The 19,054-nt window shown below is 43.9% G+C and overlaps 1 protein-coding gene across 5 annotated transcripts in view; it reads left to right on the forward strand.

Annotated features, from left to right (window-relative positions):
- PLPPR5 (phospholipid phosphatase related 5) overlaps positions 1–19,054 on the forward strand; it is a 122,107-nt gene that overhangs the window by 96,642 nt on the left and 6,411 nt on the right. For 3 of the 5 annotated variants that reach the window (XM_061379127.1, XM_061379125.1, XM_061379128.1), the window contains one exon: positions 5,125–7,262. The exons of the other annotated variants lie outside the window; for them this stretch is intronic. In XM_061379127.1, the coding sequence (XP_061235111.1) occupies positions 5,125–5,157 (33 nt within the window). In that variant the 3' untranslated portion in view covers positions 5,158–7,262. Of the gene's footprint in view, positions 1–5,124; positions 7,263–19,054 lie in introns of those variants that run through there. 5 annotated transcript variants of the gene reach the window in all.

Below are 19,054 nucleotides of genomic sequence, written 5' to 3' on the forward strand. Positions count from 1 at the left end.
TGTGGTGCATGCAGATGATGAAGCTGTTCTGCATGGGTACACACTTCTCATGCACTCAAGCCATAGTTACAGAGTGTCTCCTTGAAGAAGCCTTGCAAGAGCTGGCTCAGCAAGGCAGACGTATTCAGAATTAATGAAAAGAATGAAAGCCAAGCAGCCTCATCACTCATCCATCTGCTCCTTTTTCTCCTCTGTCTCTGACCTTCTTAATCTCTTACAAGTCAACTTGTGTTTCAGTTAGCTGGTGTCCTACGGAGCAGAGGCGCTCTTGCTACCTCAGTCAAGGTTAGAGACTCCTGTTCTTTTGCAAGAGTTACTGTGAAATAAGGATATTCTGGGTGGTTCCTGGAAGAGCTGCAAGTTCAGCTTCATCCAGTGCAGTCATAGCCTATTTTTTGGGGGTTTTGTAGGGCAGACTGACATTAGTTCATACTGAAGTCACTTGAAATTGGCCACGGTTTACAGAGGGCTCATGCACATCTTGTCAAAGCTGCTGACTCTCTTAGCCTTTGGGGGTTTTTGTTTTTAAATACTCTAGCACTGAAAAAAATCAGATACAAAGGGAACATGGAGCTGTTTAGGACCCATTGAGGTGGTAGGTAGAATACTGGGATGAGAGGCTGGATTAGGAAGTGTTGGGTTAGGAGAGGCACTGTGGTTCTCCTATGGGGTGATGGGACATTACTGTGTCTGATCATCAGTGCTTTCTGTAGCTGCTCAATATTACTTGCTTGCACAGTGGGTTCTTTGCAATGTTCTGTTTGACAGCTAAGCTGCATTTATCCCCAGAGTCTCTGCTTGGCATTCCAAGTGCTACTTCTCTCAGCAATGCCCAAACCACATTCCCAAACACAGTCACTGTTCCTTGTTACAGTTAAGTGTCTTACACTGCACCTATAGCAGTGACTCCAGCATCACAGTGAACTAGAAGCAGAAGACAGTTTAGGTGCTCTCTCTGTGTCTTCCTCCATGTCTCTCTCAACCTTTTCCAAGTTGTAATGGTGTTAAGCGTTTGGAATTCCTCACATGACATTCTTATTGCCTATCATAGCAATTGCTAGTGACTCTCAGGGTTGGCTTGTTGAGTTTGACGCTATAATTCTTGTTTTATTGTGCACGTGCCAAAGGCAACAGTGGTGCTAAAACATTTTAACAATAGGAAGTATTGATATTGCAGTGGATTCTGGTAATATTTTATGACTGCTGGAGCTTTGCCCATCTATTTTTAAGGTACAATGTTTTTTCTATTTACTCCATCTTGATTATGCATGAGACACAGAACAATTTCATCACAGTGTCAGAACAGGGTATTTTTAACTTAAATCTCAATGTTACCTGTTTTTTCCTTGGTCTTAACCAGTTTGGTACTAAGTCTTTCACTGATATGTGCATGTGTGTATGCAAGGTGGGACCTCTTTGACCCAGTCTGGTCCCTCAGGCTCTCACTAAGCTCACAGCCTAAAATCAAAACACAAAGATGTTTTAGCTCCTCATACTGTGGGCAAATGGGTTAGAGGGGTTGTGTCTGTTGCTTCAAAATAGTTCAGAAGCATCTAAATACTGTTGTGTGCATAGAGGTATCCATGCAGTGGTATAGTACAGGTATGTGTATCCTCAGGACTGCTTGACCAGCATCCGTGTGCTTACATTATTTCATAAGCAGGTTTTCTGTTGTCACAATGGGTCTCTCTTGAGAATAAGTCTGTTAAAGGAGACACAATACAGCATTGTTTCACACACAGAAACACATACCCAGGAGAGGCAGAAAAGACCATAAGCAATTTTGTTTTGATGTCAAGCGTTTGAAATTGCCTTCATGCCCTACCCTTCTGCTTAAATCTGCTTCTGTGGGATTGTACAAGAATTACTTCTGTTTGAATGCAAACTGTGATCGCCACTCTAATGTTCAAATGAAAAAAGACACGGAAAATGGAATGATATATTCAGTGTGACATCCTCAAATGTACGTGTTGTAGGTATTACAGAATCAAGGCATTAGTAACAATCAAGAAGATCCTTTGCAACAAAATCCCCTCAAAGCACGCATCCTTAGGTTCTTCTCCTGGATATCAGGACTGGACCGTTTTAAACATCTTCATATAAGGCAATAAACATATGAGTGTGTGTGTGGAATTGAACCAGAGGCAGATGCAGTGTGGGGCAGCATTCAGTGCAGGTCTGCCATGTTTTAAATGGGGAATTTCACTTGAACTCATTCTCTTCCCTAAAAACGTGATTTGTCAACTAAAAGCATCAAATATACTTTGTTGACACAGAGAATTGTATAACATGATTATTGTCCTATGATAAATTAGCATTTAAGATCTTACCAGAAGATATACAGGTCTGGATCATTATCCCCCAGAAGCCTGCACTGAAGGCTTAGCCTTTAGCTTTCCTTTTTAATGGTGGTGGTGTGAGAGCATGGCTTTGAAGCATGTTTTGTTCACATGGTGCTGACTCCAAGCTGATCCTGTCCATTTGCTATATTATTTCTTATTCATTATAAAAGCTGGAGTGCCTGGAAACTGCTGCCATTGAGCAAATCCTCAGCATATCCCAATTCTTTCAAACACTATAAGGAAAATCATTTTTGATGGAGTTGGAGCAGCTGAGGTCTTGTGCATGGGGTTTGTTGCTTGTCCCCTGCATCTGTGTGAATCTGCTGATGCTGATTCCTCTCTCACACTGAACTTTGCCACAGTAAATCTAAGCAGAAGCAAAAGAGCATAGTAAGAGAGGTGAATTGCACTTGTTACCTAAGGGGGATGTTGTTAGTTTGGGGTTTTGCCTGTAAAGAGTCTCAGCAAACCTTAGTTGTAGCTTTGCTGGAGATAACATCTGCAAAAAAAGCACCATTTTCAGACAGTTGCATGACTGTAACAGTGATTCTTGCCATTAGCAACTGATTAATTCTGACCTACTTACGCATTGCCCTGCTGAGTCCATTGGAAATGAATTGACAAGTGTTCACAAGGGTTCAAATTAATAGCTCCATGAGCAGCAACTTAAGCAGTTCCTCCTGAGGGCTTATTGAGGTTTATTGTGGTGTTATAGCCCATGCTCTGCATGTCCTGCCAAGGATGGTGTCCTGCTTATTTTGGAAATATAGCTGGCAGGAGTATGAACCACATTCTCCTTTCCTAAGTAATAGTTATCTAGTCCTGCATTAATGCTACGTGAAGGAGCATTTGGTTCACTGCATCACAGACAAATGTGTGTTGCTTAAACAACATGCAGCAGGGCATGCAAGAATTGGTTCGAATAAATAAGGAGGACTTTTTATTCCTCCAGTTCCTCATTTGTAAACCATCTTACTTATCAGCACAGTGAGCACTTTTAGACTGATGCTGGTTTAAGCTGACAGAAGGATTTTCAGGTCTAAACAAGGAGAAAAAGTAACTACTGAAGAAAACGTCCTAATAGCCTCAAAGGCACTCCGGAGTCACTGAGGTTGACCCAATGTGTCGTCTTCCCTGTACTGAAAGCGGAAGATGGCCAGCCAGCTAAAATGCTTTGAAATGTGAATGGTTTGGTTTCTAATTAGGGAATCTAATTTTGCTTTTCTTCTGCAGAATCAAAACCTGGAAACAATGACATTTGTCACCACTGCAACCATTTGAACTGAAAGTCTTTTATCTGATGCTTTTTGACGAGTCTGCTAGCTGTGGTTTAATCATAAGGATTCGTTTAGAATACATTAATTCTCTCTTGGAGAAGAATGTACATAGATGTTTGCTATTTAGTGGTGTTCTCTTAAGAAAGGTAGCAGAAAATACCCAGACAGGTTAAAGAACTGAGAAATAGAAATGTCTGTGGTGGCCGCTGCTTATCCCCAGCATTTTCTATGGGGTGTGATAAGGGATTTTCTGAAGGACTTTGAACAAGTGCCCTTAAGCAAAAAAGGGAGATCTTTCCCACTCCCCCTGGGTTATCTACATCCCCCCTCCTCTTCACCTTACACTTCCTCTTTTCTGACTTTGGTTTGCTCCAGGAGGGGAGGCAATAACAGAAATCAGTGTTTTGCATGGTATTATTTCCCTCTGTGTGTTTTTGTGCTGGGAAACAAACATGTGGCTTAACATCAAGATTCCCTTGATTCATTTCATCCATTGCATGTTTAATCAAAGATGGTGACAGTCAAGGTCACTGTGTGCCTAACGGGAACATCCAGTTCCTATGGATCCTGCATGTCACTGGAGGGTTGAGTCTTCACCTACCAAATGTTTGCAGAGGCACTTGCTTAGGTTAGAGCATGGCAAATAGCACAGAATGCTGCAGCTTTACTGTGTAGGTGCTCGTAGTGTATTGCACATTCTTTGTTTTAATAAGAATTGTCCAGTTGAAGGAAAGAGGAGAGAATAATGTTGCAAAGGAAGAGGACACTGTAGTGATTTTGAAATACAAATTTTGAGTATGAGTCCTCAATGGCTGAGTGTAACAGGACAAGGGGTGATGGGTTCACACTGAAACAGGGGAAGTGCAGGTTAGATCTAAGGCAGAAGCTCTTCCCTGTGAGGGTGCTGAGGCACTGGCACAGGGTGCCCAGAGAAGCTGTGGCTGCCCCATCCCTGGCAGTGTTCAAGGCCAGGTTGGGCACAGGGGCTTGGAGCAACCTGCTTTAGTGTGAGGTGTCCCTGCCCGTGGCAAGGGGTTGGAACTGGGTGGTCTTAAGGTCTCTTCCAACCCAAACCAGTCTGGGATGCCACGATTTTATTAATACTGGAATAGAATATTATAATCTGTCAGAACCTGACATTTTAATTTCTAGGGATTTTGCTATAAATGATGACTAAGGTAGCAGTACAAGTCCAGCCACCTCTGTTATTCATATTGTTACTTAATTTAAAAAGAAAGCCATCTAAAATTAAAATTCTGGAGAACCATTGCACCCAATGACTTTGTTCAGCACACTTCCCTAGCTAGCCTTTCAACAGTTAACAAAGAGCTGGGGTGGGAGTGAGTGAGAGCATGCAGTGAGAACCAGTTTGATTTCCATCCTCCTGCAATAGTTCTGAAGCATAAAGCTGTCCCTAAAGAGGCAAAACAATTGTCACAATGGCAACTGCTGCCTGCCTGTGGGGTTTCTGGGGTTTATCTCTTTGTTTCTTCTTTAACCCATAGAACCACATCACGGCCTTTGCAGAAGTTACATGATGTTGACGCTGAGGTCTATTCCCTCCATTGGACTTCATCTCTTTTCACAGCCCACCCACGATAATTGCGGTGTTACCCAAACCCAGAAGTTTTTAGAAGTCCTGTCTCTGACTTGGTTTCTCCATCATTCAAACGATACCGGCATCTCAAAGAGGTCTGAAATCTCAGAGTGTCACTTTACTTCCTAGCAAAAAGATGAACTGTTTACTTTGGGATGGGACAACTTGAGCACTAATTCTCTTTTGGCTTCTCATTGTTTTTAATGTACCTATTCCAGCAGCACTTCATGTTTTGGTTTGACTTTGGTTTTTCAACTCTACATTTTTAATTCAGCATGAACTTGTTTCCATTTGAGGCAATTTCAGTGTATAAACTAGACAGATATTACGTTCTGTATGAAAATGCTGTTTGCACATTGTATTCCGCTGTATTCCATGTAAGATATCATTCCAACAGTATGTTATATGTAAGACTGGTGCTTCTGCTTTTGAAGAGAAAAAGAAAAATTGCCAATTTTTACTGTAGTAAGTATTGTATCATAATTAAAAGTTTATTTATTTGGATATTTTCCTGACATAATTGTAGTTGAATTGTTGTTTTGTAGTTCTTGAATGTCTTGGGTGGTATATATGTATCTAGGTTAAAAGAAGTGAAAATAATATAGGAAGTTTGATCATTGATATCTATTTTATTACTAATGCTAGCCCATGAAAGGTTAAGGGCTCCATTCTTAGCTCAGTGTATCTGATGGGATAAATAATTTCAACAAATGATCAAGGAAGACTGCATCTTCTGGTATCTGTTGTACACTCTGATACTGTGCTGGGGTAATGGGTATTAAGATGAGTGTCACTGGCTTAGTGAGAAGCATGCAGATGAGTTTCTGTTCTCCATTTTCCTCTTGGAGAAGTCATGGAAAAAACAAACTGGTTTTGTTCATTTCCTTCAGCCTCAGTGGCCAGGACAGGCAGATTTTCTTTCTCTTTCTATCTCTGTTTGTGTTTCAGGGCCAGATTCTTGCAAAACCATCCTGTCAGTCTGTGCAATTGTTTTTTCTTCCAATTCAGGCAATGCTGTTAGATCTCTGTTCTGGTTGTGAATAAGCAAATTGAGCCTTCCCTCCAAAAGACAGCCTTGCTTGACTATTCATAGTGAAGTTGTCCTAGAAAACTGGAGCACCGAATGGATCTGAATATTGTAGATGATGAAGATGCTCTCAACATCTTCCAGGAAGTTTTCCAACAGCTGGTATAGTGCTGGCACTTGGAGACACATTGAGAACAGGAATGTTCAGTGCAGGCTCTTGAATATTCTAGGCCTTAAGTTTTCCGTAAGGCAGTGTGTTTCCTGGACATTCCTTATTGTTAGAAGATGTTTGCAGCATAAGGCCGTAGAATCAAGTATAGATTTTTTATGATGGATTTTAATGCATTCCCGCCTAGTCATCCAGGTAAGACTTGCTTTTTGAATTCTTCTTTGAACCTCTGCTTTCACTAAAATACAGCTACCTAAATAGTGCTTGGCAAACAGAGCAAGGCCAAGTAGCCTTTGAGTGCAATAGAGCGTATCTCACAAAGTCATTGTGCTGAGCTGAGAATTAGAGAAGAACGGAGCACATCAGTGGAGAGAAAAGTCCTAGAATAGAGCCCTTAGCTACAACAGTGTTACTTAAGTGATTGAAACCCTACCTTTATTAGACTATCAACTGTGTTTACACAATTGTAGTAGGTCCAAAGTTTGTAGCACCACGTTAGGCACACTTACCCTTCTCTTAGTCTAGCTATTTAGGGTCCAAGGTACTAATGATTTCTCCATGTGCAGATTTAAATGAAATCTTCACTCATTTTTGCATGGTAGTAAACCTGCATTTTTTTAGATCTGATTTATAAGATTACCAAGAGATTCTTTTATGTTAAAAGAGATGACTCTTTTTTCAGTGTACTGTATATCATCAGCTTGTAACTGGTCTCTTTCTCAGGATCTTTCCCAGTCAAATATTTGAGTTCAATTTATCATATGACCTCTGTGAACCAGCAGTGAGAAAACAAAACGAGAGACACTCTGCTGTATAATGTATTTTTAAATAAAATAATTTTTCATTCCTATGTAGTGGGTGGGGGTGTTTTTTGAGATCTCTGCTCTAGAATCGTTTTGGTTGTAGTGCACAGGAAATGGTTCTTGTCAACTGCTTCTGTTTTCACAATTAACCAGGAATCCCCACAGTTCACTCCCTTCCCTTAGAGGTGGTTCTGCTACAACTGAAAAGCAGGAGAGGAAGAGCTGTGTTGCAGAAACATCCACAGACTGTTGGTGAAGGACTCTTCCCACCATGGACCAGCCGAGCTCAGACCCTACTTTGGTGTTCAGAAGTGGCAAGAGCTCGCCTCTCCACTGCCCTGGCACTCGGGCCATCTCTCTTCCATTCTGGACCAGAAAAAGTTTTTGGTCGGAGCAGTTTGCCAAAGCAAAGGTAAGTTGGCATTTTCTGACTGGAATGGCTTTTTGGTGGTTGCATTTAAAAACCGCATCAGTAAGGAGCCTATGGAAAACAAGCATCATCCCTCCTTCAGGGAATATTCTGGTGCAGAGTGGTTCCTGATCAAAGCACTGCAGTGGAATCACGTCACTGGGTTTGGATGCAGCTGGTTTTGTGCTCCTTATGGACCTTTTCTATGCGTTCTTCAGAGAAACAGCTCCACTCTACAAATGAGATGGTTAAGAAGTATCTCTAATGCTATGTGCTGCTGTGTCCCTAAAAATGGAATTCATAAGGCATATGGGGACACCAGCTGGGCTCGTATCCCTACCATTTCAGATTCCCTTATATGTATGCTGCTGTTTGTTCGTAATCAGGAATTGCATAAAACATACAGTGCTAGCATCTGGGCTCATATCTCTTCAGCTTTGAAAATGTTCATTTGAACAATATGTATTAAAAGAGGATAATGTGGGTATTTTTCAGTTGCAGTTTTCTTTGCTGCTGCCTTCTAATTCCGTTGCTGTCCAAGATCACAGTGTGTGCGACAGTCCTTTTGCACATTCTTTAGCAGGCAGCTTTTTATACTCTTCTGAAGTCTAATTTGGGTATTTCTGAGGCTTGGCACACAGGAAACTGTGCACTACATTTTAGAAACAGATCATAGTCTGGTTTTGATCACCTCCATCCCTGGCCATCTGCATAGCCTTGGCCTTGGGGACACATGGGAGCATTTGCAGGCAGAAGGGCTGAGCAGACCTCCAGACCTCTTGGTTCTGCAGCACCTCCCTCCAGGCACAGCAAGAGCATTGTCGCCAAGAGCTGCCTCTGAAGACTGATTTGACACCAACACACCAGACTTTCCTGCTGTACACCAGCACTTTTCACTTAGATAAGTGGAAAGCCAAACGGATGGGGACCTGTTGTGGGTTCAGCTTTTCACATCCTCCTCTTTCTAGGTCTTTTGGTTTTCAGGGACTTCCACAAAGGAAAGGAAAGCTTCACAGTCTTTCTGCACACTTGAACCTTTGCTGCATGCTTAGGGATGTGTAAGGTTCACTCTTGCTATTAACTTTCCACTGAAGCAGTGTTGCCTTTCTGTCATGCTCTCCTGTGTGAGGGTGGCTGAAAATAGGATTTTCAGGCTTGACCTGATGTTTTGGGAAGAGGACACTGTCAGCACCCCAGAAATACTCCTGTGGGGGTGTGAATTGGAGGCCTTAGTGTGGCTGTGTGATAAGCCCTATTGTTTCCTCAGCACTCGCTGAGTTGCCATGCCAGGGTACAACTCTTAGGTTTACTCTTGATACTGAACTGCCCAGATTTGCTTTATCATGAAGCCCCAGTCAGCTTTAACACAGAGGATTAGGTACTTGGTTCCCTGCTCAATACTGGAGCTTGTTCTTTCTCTGTAGAGTTTCCTAGGAAGTGCACCATATCCTGTAAGGAGCCTTTCCCATGTCTGATGAACACCACCCCAAACAAGTTGGTGGTAAGATAGCCATTGTTAAGGCTTAGCTTCAAAGGTGCTTAGCTCCCAGTTGCCTATGGATCTCATGATCCAGGCATGTTTCATGATCTGGAAGCTGGTGCCCAGGTTCCAGCAGGGTTTTTGATGAAGGTGATGGTGACATCCAGTTCTGCACCTACCATGTCCTTAAATTCAGTTTCTTCCATTCCGCTTCTCTGCTCTTGATACTACATTCTGCTGTAAGATGTGATATTCATGTGACATAAGGGGAGAGCAGCTGTGTTCATCAGCAGACCTTTACGTGTCTTCCCCCCTTGGTCTGTTATCCCTAGCTGTGTAAAACATTTGGAAGTAAGTTATTGTAAATTTAATTAAGACAATTTAATTCCAGATCCAAGTGTACACCCAAGAGGTTTTACATGATTCTAACTAATCCACAGCACATCTCTAGCTAATTCAGATAAACCGTCCTGAATTGTCCCTTGTGTGGACAAGTCCTGAGCCTTTTCCCGGAAGAGCTCTACTGTTGTAGTATCTTCCCCTAGTGACCACAGCCAGAACAGCATGCAGAGACAGCTCCCTCGAATGAGAACATCAGCAGAATCATCAGCTCGACATTGTCTCCCTGCCAGTGGGCCGGGTGCATCTTTCGTTCTCAAAGTGATTAGGAATGCGCACGATGCTAATCTCCAACTGGAACATTACTGAATCCATCCTCTAAGGTGGGAGCTTGATTAGAAGCCCCAGTAAAGAGTTTTAGCCCCCAAACCCCATTTCTTGGCACCAGTGCTCTCATCTGACAACATTCAGATCTAAATAAATACAAATAAGAAACCAAGCCTTTTCTTCCTGACAAGTCTATCCCTAAATACCAGTGTTCTACCTAAATCCATACTCTGCAGCTACAGGGAACTTGTAGCCTTGCTGCCAATCTTTAATGTGGCTCTGAATGTGAGATCCTTGAGTTGTGAACTCCTGAGATTGCTCTGAAGTAGGCAAATAACCCTAAAAAGAGAGAGCAAAGATGTTTCCCACTGTAAAAGAGAAACTAGAGATGCACATGGAGAAGAGGCTGAATTTCAGAAGCAGAGAAAATGCCTTCTTACGCTTGGCATCAAATGTGCCAGTTTGAGGTAGATTTGCTCTGTTGGTCTAGCATGAAATAGCAATACTTTAGTGAACGGCATTTCTGCATCTTTGGAATACTGCAGGAGAAGGGAGCTGCTGTCTGCTGAGAAATCATCTGCTGTTCTGTCCTCTTTACCTACTGTTGCTTAAGGAAGCAGCTACTGTTGCTTCCTTAGCAACCTCTATTTATACAGTAGCAACTGACATCTTAAAGATATACTATTCAAATAGTCTAAAAATAGGTCTGATGTGATGAGGATTAAGTGCTTATTTAGGAAAACAAAAGAAAAGCCCCTTTGGCTCTCACTGAAGATGGGGGACTTGAAGCTTATCCTAATAGGAAAAACCAAGAGCAAAACAAGATCTTTGCCTTCTGGCAAGACTTGCATTATTGTCAAGGTAAGGTGCTGGATCCTTTTGGAGATTAATACCTATTTTCTTTCTTCTGAAACATTGCAAGGATGCAGCTTGGAGCATTTGGTTCTCCAGAGAGAAACAGAGAATGCCCTTGCTTGTATTCTATTGATTCTGTGGAGTCACACTCAGAGACAGTGAGCACCAATGTAGAAGAGGGGGAACAGAAAGACTAAACAAACTCCTATCTTGTCAATGGTTGGGAGGTTTCACACAGTGAGTCTATTTGGGAACGACACCAAGTGATGAGGGACTTGATGTCAGCTGAGTGCTTGACAGAATTCCATCATCCTGGGTGTCCAGTGGGAATGTTGCCTGCTTATAATGTATATGTTTCAGTCAATTGCCATTTTACTTAGAGGAACAGATAACCATGAGATACTTGATCTTTCGTTCTTTGTCAGATTAAGGCAAGTCGATACTCGCATGGCACTGGACACGATGCTGCTGGTTTTGATTTGCTGCCTGTTGACCTGCCCCCCCTGCACATTTAAGGTAAAAGGCTGTATTCTGCATTTTTTAATCAATAAGCCAGTTTTTCTTCAGGAATCTGGTGATCTGCACGGGGAGGTTAAGGAAATCTCCCCACAGGTGGGAGTCCTTCTGGAAATTGGGATTGTAAACTCACTTCTACCTTGATACTGCTACAAACCTGAAACCAGAAGCTTCTAAAGCAACTAGAAGCAGAGTGGAAGAGCCACCTCTTTGCTCTGTCCTCACTTCTCCACTCTGCTTCTGGCAGTTGTCTTTCCCATTAGCTGTTACATATTGCTGTGTCACACTGTGTAATAACCAGCAGATGTAGTTGGACTTAGGCCTTTGCCAACATGAAATGGATTTTTCAGGTGCACAAAGTAGAAAAAATGTGGGGAGGTACCAATTATTTTAATGGGAAAAGAACAACAGCAGAATATGAGATTGTTCCAGAAAAAAATGAGTGTGCAATAGAGCAGCAAATCAAATTGGTCAAGAAAGAACTAGATACTGCTCTTTTTCCTCTGGGTGGGAGTCACGGGACTTGTTCCAGACTTAAACAGGAGACACAGTGGAGGGTGGGAAGGGTGGGTTTGTATCTTGTCACTATTTACAAATCAGACCGTATGTTTGCTAATTCTCTCAAATAGAATCATAGAATCAACTAGATCGGAAAAGACCTTTAAGATCATAAGTCACACATGTGGTACTTTGGAGAAGCACTCTAGATAGGTAAAAATGGCCCTTTCCAAAGCGTCCTTCTTGGTGTGGAGCTACTCAAAGAAAATCACCAATAAAGATGTATGGGAGACAACAGGAAAATCCCAGTAATGATCACTCCCCTTCAGCCACCTTGTGTCCTGCTTTGAACAGTCCCCTTTCTAAAACTCACACCCAACCCTGATCAGGCTGTGAATTAGACCTCAAATGTAGGACACCCAATGCGCATCAGTACCTCTCCTGTGCATCTCGCCTCTGCTCTCACCCTGGTTCCAGCCTGCATCACACACCATTAGCAAGGCTTCAAACACAGCTTTTGCATTAGCTGTGAGGACAGCTGCAGCTTCCTCTGTCACTGCTGTTGCATAGCTAGAGCTGAGATACGCAGCCATGCTCCCTCCTCTTAGGGTAAAAGGGTACCAGATGTCTTCATCAGGAAACAGGGGCAGTTCAGGTTAGATCTAAGGCAGAAGCTCTTCCCTGTGAGGGTGCTGAGGCGCTGGCACAGGGTGCCCAGAGAAGCTGTGGCTGCCCCATCCCTGGCAGTGTTCAAGGCCAGGTTGGACACAGGGGCTTGGAGCAACCTGCTCTAGTGTGAGATGTCCCTACCTGTGGCAGGGGTTGGAACTGGATGATCTTAAGGTCCTTTTCAACCCCAGCCATTCTGTGACAGCATGCTGGGGGTAAAGGGCTGGGGTCTTAGTTGCTGATGAGTATTTGCACATTTGTATTGTTACGTTGGTGTTGTTCTTCCTGACACAGTTGTGACAGGAGGCTGCAGGCTTGTGTAAAGCTGCAGTTAGCCCTGGAACAGGGAAGGGCTCTTTCACCTGCCAGATGGAGACTGGAATTACCATGGGAATTTATCAGCTGTGTCTCCCGGAAACTTTAACACATCCTGGCCTAGCCCTTTTCCAGGACAGTATGTTATTGGAATACGCTTTCAGTTTGTCATCTCTTCTTCCTTTAGCCTAAGACGAAAGTGATTTCCATTCATCCTCTGTAACAGATGCCGTCTTTTTTTTCACATGCCAGTTTCTTGATTACTTTTTTGACTTATTCAGTCTTCCATATTGGTCTTTTATTGCTCCTCTTACCAGATGGCTTAAAGGGATTTGCAGCATACATTAATCTAGCTTTAACAATGTTCCATTTCCCTTCAGTGCTGTACCTCTCTGCTGAGTTTTATACTTAGGCAGTGTGCGTGTCCTCTTCTTCATCATTTGATGTTGGTTTGCAGCTTAGCGTTTGGCTTAGAATATGTGATAGACAAATAGATAGCTTTGCCTTGCGCTTTTCAATGCCTAAGCTCCTGTCTCCTTGCAGCAGTGGTGGAACAGTGATGTTCTGCCAGTTTGTGCATTAGTGGATGTGGTTCCAGTGGTACAGGCAAGGAGAAGTGTGAGACTTAACCAAAAGCAGGGAGAGATCTCCTGGTCCAGGTAGTCGTGTCCTCATGCCTCTGCTGGCACAGCCATTCATGAGACAGGACCTGTCACAGGCAGTTGTGGTCCTTTTGTGGTCTTGCTCTTGTGTTCAGTGCTGCTGTTACAAGAACACCTGTATTCTGCTGGTTTGCCCACATCCTTCTGTTTCTGTATCAGCAGGCTCAAAGCAGATTAAGTGATGCCAGGCATGCATGGGCTTCCTGACACTTTCTCACTTGCTGTTGCCTACCCCTTCATGCCAATAGGCAACACGCTGATATGTCAGTGCAAGTAGCACCTTGTCTGTTTTCACACCATCTTTTAGATACGACTGACCATGTTTTTACCAAGGAAGCAACACAATATTGACTCCCTTCCCTCATCTTACTCCCTTCCTCTAGTGACTCGCCCACTACTGTTAGTCCCTTTGACTTTGATTTTATTTTAGCACACACCAGTACACACGGAAGCAGCACTGTTTATATCTGTATTTGTCTCTTACCACATAATCTGTGGTACAACATATCCTGGGCTGCATCAAAAGCAGTGTGAGCAGAAGGTTGAGGGAGGTGATCCTGCTCCTCTGCTCTGCTCCCGTGAGACCCCACTTGCAGCACTGTGTGCAGTGCTGGTGTCCTCAGCATCAGAAGGACATGGAGGTGCTGGAGCAAGTCCAGAGGAGGCCACGAGGATGAGCAGGGGCTGGAGCAGCTCCCGTATAGAAACAGGCTGAGAACACTGGGGCTGTTCAGCCTGGAGAAGAGAAGCTGCGTGGAGACCTCAGAGCAGCTTCCAGTGTCTGAGGGGGCCTACAGGGATGCTGGAGAGGGACTCTTCATCAGGGACTGTAGCGATAGGACAAGGGGTGATGGGTTCACACTGAAACAGGGGCAGTTCAGGTTAGATCTAAGGCAGAAGCTCTTCCCTGTGAGGGTGCTGAGGCACTGGCACAGGGTGCCCAGAGAAGCTGTGGCTGCCCCATCCCTGGCAGTGTCCCTGTCCATGGCAGGGGGCTGGAACTGGGTGAGCTTTAAGGTCCTTTCCAACTCAAACCAGGCTGGGATTTTATGATCTGATCACATGTATGGTGTGATTGATCTCTATTAGACTGAAGATTGTTTGAACTGTGAATTATCTGTATTTGGGCCTGCCAGGCACCATATCAAATGTAGCTTTCATCCCAAATGGGACCATTAAATGTCATCTGTAATATTCCATAGGCACTTTTATATGTCCAGGAAACATTTGGGATCCTGCTGCTGAGCACAGTATCTGGAGACCTACAACTGTAGACTCCAGGTTCTGAGATGCTCCAGGGAGCCGGTGACCATGAAAGAACAGGCCAGCTATAAGTTTACTGTATTTACAGATGGTATTTATGCAACAGGGGTTTGTTTCCTGAGCTGCTGTTCCCTGAATGGAGCTCCTCAGGATCATTATATGCGAAATATGGGTGTGCAGCCAGGACTTGTGGTGTCAGCTAGTTAACAGGAGCTTAGGAGCTGGAGGTGATGGCTACTGAATCCATTATTCACTGTTTCCCTTATCACGCACCCATGCTCTTACAAAGAGAGATTGTAACCAAGTCACTCCATTTCCAACCTTAGGAATAGGAACTGCCACTGTTGGTAACAGCATGATAATTTCTAACCCCAGCAGGTAAGAGGGTTCTGGACAAATGAATAGGCAGTTTAGGTGCAGTGTGACTCTAGGTATCAGAGTTCTGATGTTCATCACTGCTCATTTACTTCTGGAGAGGCTTAGGAGAAGGATTCGTCAGGCAGAGGCTGGGGGCACATGAGGAAAGCAGTTGCACAGCTGTGCAAGTGCTAACTCAGCATTTTGAGTAAGGATGTAGGGCTCCATTTTTCAGATAAGGACTCTGCCTTGAAGGACTCTTTAGCTAGGAGAAGGTTCTTTAGGATGGATTAACTCATCAGCTGTTAAGGCAATTGGTCTCTGAGGTATCTAAAAGCAAAATTATGGTGAAAGTCCTTTTTTTCCATCCTAGTATAGTCACAGAACGTGTTGCAGTTTGACCAGATTTTCAGCCAAAACAGCCAATCTGATGCTCATGCATTACTTTTCATAGCAAAGAGCCTGATCCCTTGGCTGGTCTTAACCTAACTCTAATTAAAAACTGCTTATTGCCCTGGGGTATCCACTCCTCAGGAAACTTGCTCTTTCCAGCAGCAAAGCAGCAGCTCTTAGAAGTGAGCATTGCTCCTGTTCCCATTTCTCTGGTCTCCTGGTCCTTATGTCTCAGCTTGTATCCAAGAAGCAGGATGTACCAGACAACAGCACAAATAAGGTCTGAGCCCATCTTTCTCTTCCTCTCTTCTTTAAAAATGGCATTGTAGAGGTCGCCCTTGGTGCAGACATAAGTAAGTTTGTAGCTATGTCTTGTTTCCTTTTCTAAATGGAATTGAATCTTAGGTGTAGTCCAAAATAGAATCATAGGGTTAGGGTTGGAAAGGACCTTAAGATCATGAAGTTCCAACCCCCCTGCCATGGGCAGGGACACCTCACACTAAACCATGTCACCTAAGGCTCTGTCCAACCTGGCCTTGAACACTGCCAGGGATGGAGCATTCACAACCTCCCTGGGCAACCCATTCCAGTGCCTCACCACCCTCACAGAAAGAATTTCTTCCTTATATCCAATCTAAACTTCCCCTGTTTAAGTTTTAACCCATTACCCCTTGTCCTGCCACTACAGTCCCTAATGAATAGTCCATCCCCAGCATCCCTATGGTCCCCCTTCAGATACTGGAAGGCTGCTATGAGGTCTCCATGTAGTCTTCCTTCTCCAGGCTGAACAGCCCCAGCTGTCTGAGCCTATGTTCATACAGGAGGTGCTCCAGTCCCCTGATCATCCTCATGGCCTCCTCTGGCTTTGTTCCAACAGTTCCATGTCCTTTTTATGTTGAGGACACCAGAACTGCACACAATACTCCAGGTGAGGTCTCACAAGAGCGGAATAAAGGGGCAGGATCACCTCCTTTGACCTGCTGGTCACGCTCCTTTTGATGCAGCCCAGGATACGATTGGCTTTCTGGGCTGCAAGCGCACACTGAAGCCGGCTCATGTTCATTTTCTCATCGGCCAGCGCCCCCAAGTCCTTCTCCGCAGGGCTGCTCTGAATCTCTTCTCTGCCCAGCCTGTAGCTGTGCCTGGGATTGCTCCAACCCAGGTGCAGGACCTTGCACTTGGCATGGTTAAACTTCATGAGGTTGGCATCAGCCCACCTCACAAGCGTGTCAAGGTCCCTCTGTATGGCATTCCTTCCCTCCAGCGTATCAACCGAACCACACAGCTTGGTGTCATCGGCAAACTTGCTGCGGGTGCACTCAATCCCACTGTCCATGTCAGCGACAAAGATGTTGAACAAGACCGGTCCCAGCACTGGTCCCTGAGGGGCACCACTCGTTTCTGGTCTCCAGATGGACATTGAGCCATTGACCACAACTCTTTGTGTGCGGCCATCCAGCCAGTTCTTTGTCCACCGAGTGGTCCATCCATCAAATTGATGTCTCTCCAATTTAGAGACAAGGATGTCGTGTGGGACAGTGTCGAACGCTTTACACAAGTCCAGGTAGATGACATCAACTGCTCTACCGCTGTCCATCAGTTCTGTATCCCCATCATAGAAGGCCACCAAATTGGTCAGGCAGGATTTCCCCTTAGTGAAGCCATGCTGGCTGTCACCAAGCACCTTGTTGTTTTTCATGTGCCTTAGCATGCCTTCCAGGAGAATCTGCTCCAAGATTTTGCCAGGCACAGAGGTGAGACTGACTGCTCTGTAACTCCCCGGGTCATCCATTTTCCCCTTCTTGAAAATGGGGGTTGTATTTCCCTTTTTCCAGTCGTTGGGAACTTCACCTGACTGCCATGATTTTTCAAATATGATGGCCAGTGGCTTAGCAACTTCATTTGCCAGCTCCTTCAGGACCCGCAGATGGATTTCATCAGGACCCATGGACTTGTGCATGTTCAGATTTTTAAGATGGTCTCGAACCAATTCCTCTCCTACAGTGGGCCCAAGGTCTTCATTCTCACAGTCCCTGCATCTGCCTTCCAGGACTTGGGTGGTGTGGTCAGAGCATTTGCCACTGAAGACCGAGACAAAGAAGTCATTGAGAACCTTAGCCTTCTCCAAATCCAGGGTAGCCAGTTCTCCTGATTGCTTCCGGAGGAGGCCTATGTTGTCCTTAGTCTGTTTTTTATTAACTACGTACCTGTTATCCTTAACATCCCTAGCCAAGGTTAATTCTAACTGGGTCTTGGCTTCCCTAACCTGGTTCGTAGCTTCCCGGACAACATCCTGTATTCTTCCCAGACCACCTGTCCTTGCTTCCACTTTCTATAAGCCTCTTTTTTCCTTCAGATTTTCCTCAGCAGCTCCTTATCCATTCAAGGAGGTCTCCTGGCCCTCCTGCTGCACTTCCTTCTGGATTGTGTCCATTGTGATGGGAAGATCTGCAGCATGTTCTGTTTTTCAGATAACCCCCAGGGATGTTCTGGCTTAATTTGCTGAGTGCCACCAACAGGCTGATCACAGTTTTCACTCCTGTTCTTCAATTTGGCTCAGTGTTGCTGTACATCACTAAAACAGCCAACCTGTGGTAGTCACTGGGCCAAACTGATACTGACTGAAGAGGCTGGGTGTCCTGAGGCCAGTGATGCAGTGACGGTTGTGGCCTGGGTTCATTTTGGAAGGCAGTTGGTTGTTTACTAGGCTTTGTATTTGCATCCTCTGTAGCCTGGTTAGCAGTGCTTTCAGGGGTCCGCTGAAGTCTGGGGCAGAGATTGGTGGCTCAGATTTCTCACATCTTATTATAGAAAACAGAATTAACTAAAGGATGGTAAAATAAATGCATGAATCATTATTGTAAGGTGCAAAAGCACAGGGGGATAGATGGGGAGTTGGGAATATGCTGGGAATATGGAAAGTGTGTTTTAAGCAAAACATTCAGTCTAGAAGGCACCAAATATAAGAATTAGTAGCCTGTGCTTTGGAAGTTATTCTTCATAGAAAAATCCTATTCTAATTTGTACTTTTAATGGAGTTGTTCTTTATTATTCTGTAAACTTTAGGAAGTTCTCTAAATACTTATTGGCAGAAGCTTTGTTACTTCTGAAAGTGCGTAATTTTACTCGGTAGCTATTTTTATACTGCTGGATCTCTTTCTGATTACTGTAAGCTTGAATTTAGGCCTGAACAGGTGCTAGTACAGCTACCTTAGAGCTATCTTAGTAGAGCTGTTTTAGTAGAGTTATCTTAGTAGACTTATCTTTGTAGAGCTATCTTAGTAAAACTGTCTAGTAGAGCTATCTTAATAAAGCTATCTTAGTAGAGCTTAGTAAAGCTGTCTTAGTAGAGGTATCTTAATAAAGCTATCTTAGTAGAGCTATCTTAGTAGAGCTGTCTTAGTAAAGCCATCTTAGTAAAGCCGTCTTAGTAAAACCATCTTAGTAAAGCCATCTTAGTAAAGCCATCTTAGTAAAGCTATCTTAGTAAAGCTATCTTAGTAGAGCTATCTTAATAAAGCTATCTTAGTAGAGCTTAGTGAAGCCATCTTAGTAAAGCTATCTTAGCAGAGCTATCTTAGTAGAGCTGTCTTAGAGCTATCCTAGTAAAGCTATCTTAGTAGAGCTATCTTAGAGCTATCTTAGTAGAGCTACCTTAGAGCTCTCCTAGTAGAGCTATCTTAGTAGAGCTATCCTAGTAAAGCTATCTTAATAGAGCTATCTTAGTAGAGCTATCCTAGTAAAGCTATCTTAATA

Source organism: Neopsephotus bourkii, unplaced genomic scaffold, assembly GCF_033783945.1.
Source record: "Neopsephotus bourkii isolate Nb327-2 ecotype Australia unplaced genomic scaffold, CSIRO-AGI_Nbou_v1 NB_1768, whole genome shotgun sequence".
Classification (NCBI taxonomy): domain Eukaryota; kingdom Metazoa; phylum Chordata; class Aves; order Psittaciformes; family Psittacidae; genus Neopsephotus; species Neopsephotus bourkii.